At 32.9% G+C, this 4,814-nt stretch overlaps 1 protein-coding gene across 1 annotated transcript in view; it reads right to left on the reverse strand.

Moving 5' to 3' along the window:
* Positions 1-2,100: 2,100 nt before the first annotated feature.
* LOC105817422 (putative ankyrin repeat domain-containing protein 20A5) overlaps positions 2,101-4,814 on the reverse strand; it is a 6,697-nt gene continuing 3,983 nt past the window's right edge. Inside the window, exons 2-3 of the mRNA XM_012653108.1 lie at positions 2,443-2,557; positions 2,101-2,280 (exon numbers count right to left, since the gene is read on the reverse strand). Coding sequence (XP_012508562.1) covers positions 2,101-2,280; positions 2,443-2,557 — 295 coding nt within the window. The remainder of the gene's footprint in view (positions 2,281-2,442; positions 2,558-4,814) is intronic.

The following is a 4,814-nucleotide window of genomic DNA, read 5'->3' on the forward strand; positions in this document are numbered from 1 at the left end:
GTTTCCAAATAGTTGTGTATAAAGCAAGTACTTGCATGTGAAATCTTTCTTTTCTTTAGTGTCATAGGTTTCACCAAAATATCAAGCCCTAACATAAAATAAAAATTGCTGTTAAGATTTATAATACCCACCTTCAAGAATTTTTCAAACATCTATTCATTTACCAACTACTTGTGTTCATTTTTCCCAGATTGTTATCCAAATGGTTAACTAGTTCATAGAACTGCTAAAACTAAATTATTAAAAGAATTCCTATCTATATTCTTGGAAACTTGACGCTTTTCAGTGTTTAAAACTGCCATCCTCATTACATTAAGGCTCTATGAACTTATCAGACACACTGAGATAGTCCATAATACAGCTGTACCTGAATAAAAGATTCAAGATTTGCTACTGTCCTAATTGAAACACCCTGCTTGTAGTAAACATTTGTTGAACTAATCACCTGAATGATAACAAAGAAACGTGAAATCCCAAAAGGGTCCATTACTACTTGTTGAAAGACTGTCCACAAGCAAATTTCTAAAGACTCTCTGAATGGCAGTGAATGATCGCTAAATAGCAGGAAAAGGGTGTTATTCTATAAGCTGATAGATATTGCCAATATTCTTTGGAACTGCTCAACCACAGAGCAAGAAAAAGGCAGATAAAGTCAGGCTAATATTATTAGAAAGGAGAGATGTGAAGGAAGTAGCAACTATCAAACTCCAATTCTTCTGGAGACTTCTTAAGTTTCTGAAATATTGGAATTTGTATATTTATTCAGTGGTTCTTAAATAGGAATGCATCAGAATCTCGAGAAAAGTATTTCTAGTGGTTAGAGAGAGAGTCTCACTATGTTGCACAGGTGGACACAAACTCCTGGGCTCAAGTGATCCCCCTGCCTCAACCCTCCAGAGTAGCTGGGACAGCAGGCAGACACTTCTGCACCCAGCTTTGAGGGAATCTGTTTAAATATATATACCCATGCCTTCTTAGATTTACTAAATCAAAATCTCCAAGGCTAAGCCTAGATTTCTAGGTTGTTAAAAAAATTTTCCCAGGTCACCGTGATACACAGCTCTAGCTGAGAACTAGTGGAGCAGACAATCACTTCAGTGTCATGTCTCTCTCACATAGCCAAGTCCCTTTATCATTTGGAGATCTGGACAAAAACAGGAAATAGTAAGACATGGAGTCATTTACTGAAAACTCCATTTAATTTTGCTGCATAGGGTTAGAACAGGGACTAAGAAACTCAAAACACAATTTGATTTTGTTATTTATAAGTTCCATATCTCCCACCTTCCCAACAAGAAATTCTAGTAGAGTCTTGTCTAAGTGGCTGTTTCTGCAAGAGTAGGATAAGAAGTCAGTTAAGTACTTATTCTTCCCTCTCCTGAAGTCTTCCCATATCATCACCACCTATTCACTGCCAATCTGCTTTCCTCAGAGTCCCCCTAAAATTGATTTCTGGGCAAGTTTACAATTCGCTAACACTCTTTCCCAAACTAGGAATTATTTTCCACAAAACTGAAGAGTACTTTTTCTAAACATATAAACTGGGAACAAATAAGTAAACACACGAATACCTCTTCATTGTATTTTCCACAAATTACCTAATTTCCAAACTGGCCTGCATATTTCTGATTGTTCTCTTTTTCCCTTTCCATTTCTCTCTCTTAAGACTTGCCAGTTAGAGATAAGTCACTTTGATAGAAATTACATTGTTAAGGAACTTATCAAGAGCAGCAAGAATTCCATTTACTGTATAATGCTTTAGTTATGAATTTTAAGATAAAGCTTATTTCCAGGGCAAATTTGCCTTCCCTAGGTTGTTTTATACTAATTAGGAAAAAAGAAAAAAACACTTGTTTGAAAAAAACTTAACAAGCTTTCCTTTAACAAACGCAGGGTTTTCACAAATATTAACCATGAATGTATAAAAGAAAACTGCATCCTCTAATGCTTCTTTAAATGTATAAACATTTTAAGTAAAATCTTAAGACAATTAAGGCATTTCAAAATATTTTCATTCAGGGAATATTTGAGCTTCCAAATATGGAAAATTGATAGTTACATATGTCAATGTTCAATATTTTTCAAATAAAGTTCATTGATCTATACCTTGTTTACGGCTTCTATATTTGCGCCATGTGAAAGGAGTTTTTCTGTGATTGATGTGTCCTCGTGATAGACAGCATAGTGAAGAGCTGTGTTGCCATAGATGTCACTGTGATTTGGATTGGCACCATGTTCTAACAGGATGGTGGCACACTCCTCTTCCTGGCATTGTACCGCCTATCAGTATCGGATCAAGAAATAGACCACAAATTCCAAGAGTTCAAAAGAAACATTACAAAGATTCCACCAACTAGTTACCTTTAAACGAAATAAATTTGTTTTTATTATGTGTATTGAAATGAAATCCATCTCATGCTGCACTAGATGGCTGCTATATACCTTTATCAGAGCTGTTCTTTTTTCACTGTCGGGGACATTGAGCTTGCATTTTCTGTCCACCAAGATAGTAACTACTTCTGGATGGCCATTGGCACAGGCCAAATGGAGAGCAGTCCTATGAAAGTGAGAGAGAATTTTAGGAAATTGTAGTGCACTATCTTAAAATATACAATGATTCATGTAATTATAATTATTAAACAGCATGTATTCTTCCACCTTCAAAACAAATACTTAATTTTCTTGTGAAGAAAATACAATATTTATTAGCTGCTATTCCTCACTAGATTAATAAAAGAGCAGCCTATTTCAGTAGAAAGAGCTTGGTTTTTAGAGTCAGTTCATCTTGGGTTAGCATCCTACTTTAAGCTCTATCAATTATTAGCTATCATTTAGCCCTTCTGTACCTCAATTTCCTCTTAAATAGGCAAAAAAAAAGTAGTAGCAATCTCATAGGACATCACTGTGATGCTTAAATGAGACTCTGTACAAAGTATATGGAACAGTTCCTAATGCAAATAATAGCTCAATGATTGTTACATAATGTAATTATTACTATTGATTAACAAAGACATTTTAATTAAGCAACATAATACAATTATATCTACTTTGAGGTTTATTTTAAAGACTAGAGATAACATTGTATTTCAATGATGCTAGGGTGCTCATTTTCCCACATTTTAACATCACTAACACTGGAATGGCACCTTTTATTCATGATTTCTTTCAACTATAATGGGCAGCACTGAAAAATTATGTCATTGATAAGCAAAATAATGGGACATCACAAAATTAATGCTGCCTTACATTAAGAGAAATAGGGCATATACAATAGGTCCATGGAAGTTCTAGTCATATCATTGGCATTTATATAAGTTTCAGTTCTTAAAAGTACTATAGAAAAAGAAGGTTGAAATGAAAAAATTTTTAAAACCAAATAATTCTTACTTTGATTTTCACATAACTTCAAAGCAAGGGAAACTCAGGACTCGAATGAATAGGTATGCCTCATTTGTTCAATATTCAGATTTATACACTGTGTGAGAATCAGGTATTTTCAATGTTTAATATTAATAATTAATACTGTTACAAATTTTAAAAGGGCAGTTAAAGTCATCTTTTATAATTTTCTACCTTCAGAAATGCTTTTGTTTGAAAGGAGTGAGCAATGACTTTAACTGAAATTAAGTCCTAATACTTCAATTTTAAATTTCTCAAATTGCTCAGGCTGGTCAGGTAAATAGTTTTAAGGATGGATTGTCCTGAAAGATAGTAGAATATGTCTGCTACATACTAGGCATTCACATTACGTTTGATGAATAAATGCATTGAAAAAAACAGCGTACAAGAGTTAAATACTTTGAAAGAAAACTCCTATAAATTAAAGTAATACCTTTGTAATAGTAACATTTATATTTCCTATTTTTCATTTTCATAATGATACAACTAAATTATAATAATTACTCTAAAATTTTTGCATATAAGTAATAAATTATATAACAAAACAGATGCACATTAAAAAACTGTGTATGTAATAAAATCTTCAAGCACAAATGAAAAGATTCCCTTTACTTCTGAAGGGATAAAAGTTGGCAGAATACTCCAATCCACAAAATAATTTTAAAATAAACTCATAGAAATTAAGAAATTATTTCTGTCTGTGCAAGATGTTCTTCCCAGGGATCATATCATTAACAATAAATTTTTGCTAGAACTTTTAAATCATACATGCTAATTGCCTAGAAATAACAGATTTTATCACATTTTGTACATATTTTAAGACCACAGTGTGTTTGTATGTATAATCAAAATGATTTTTATTCTTACGTGATATACCTAAATACCCTTCACATGTCAGCACACATATGTATCTATGCCACCTGCTATGGTCACATATTATTCCATCTATGGACACAATCAAACTGATTTATAAAATCCCTCATATGCATTCCTTTTAGTACCTTATTATTTTAAGCGCTGAGAAAAACAAATTATATGATCTCTATTTCTTGAGAATATTTTAGTACAGTGGAACTGATGGGCAAAGGGCATATACAATTTTGAAATGTGTAGTCACAGGCAACTGTAACCTTAGTCAGTAGGGAGCGCGTCAGTCTCATTTGTGTGTAGTTACCACCAAGTTGTCTATTTCAAAAGAAATCAGCAACGTAAACTGTAAGCACCAGTATAAGTATTTTCAGTGTTTAATATTAGTATTTAATATCTTCATTCTTACAAACTCTGTGGATAGATTAACAGTATCTCATTCCTCTTTTAACTTAAAATCTTTCTCTTAGCAGGGGCACTTAATATTTTTTGCTATGTGCGTAGGTCACTTGTAGATCGGCAAGAAAAGTACTTTGCCCAATTTTAAA

This window comes from Propithecus coquereli, unplaced genomic scaffold, assembly GCF_000956105.1.
Source record: "Propithecus coquereli isolate 6110/MARCELLA unplaced genomic scaffold, Pcoq_1.0 Scaffold411, whole genome shotgun sequence".
In the NCBI taxonomy this organism is placed as follows: Eukaryota; Metazoa; Chordata; class Mammalia; order Primates; family Indriidae; genus Propithecus; species Propithecus coquereli.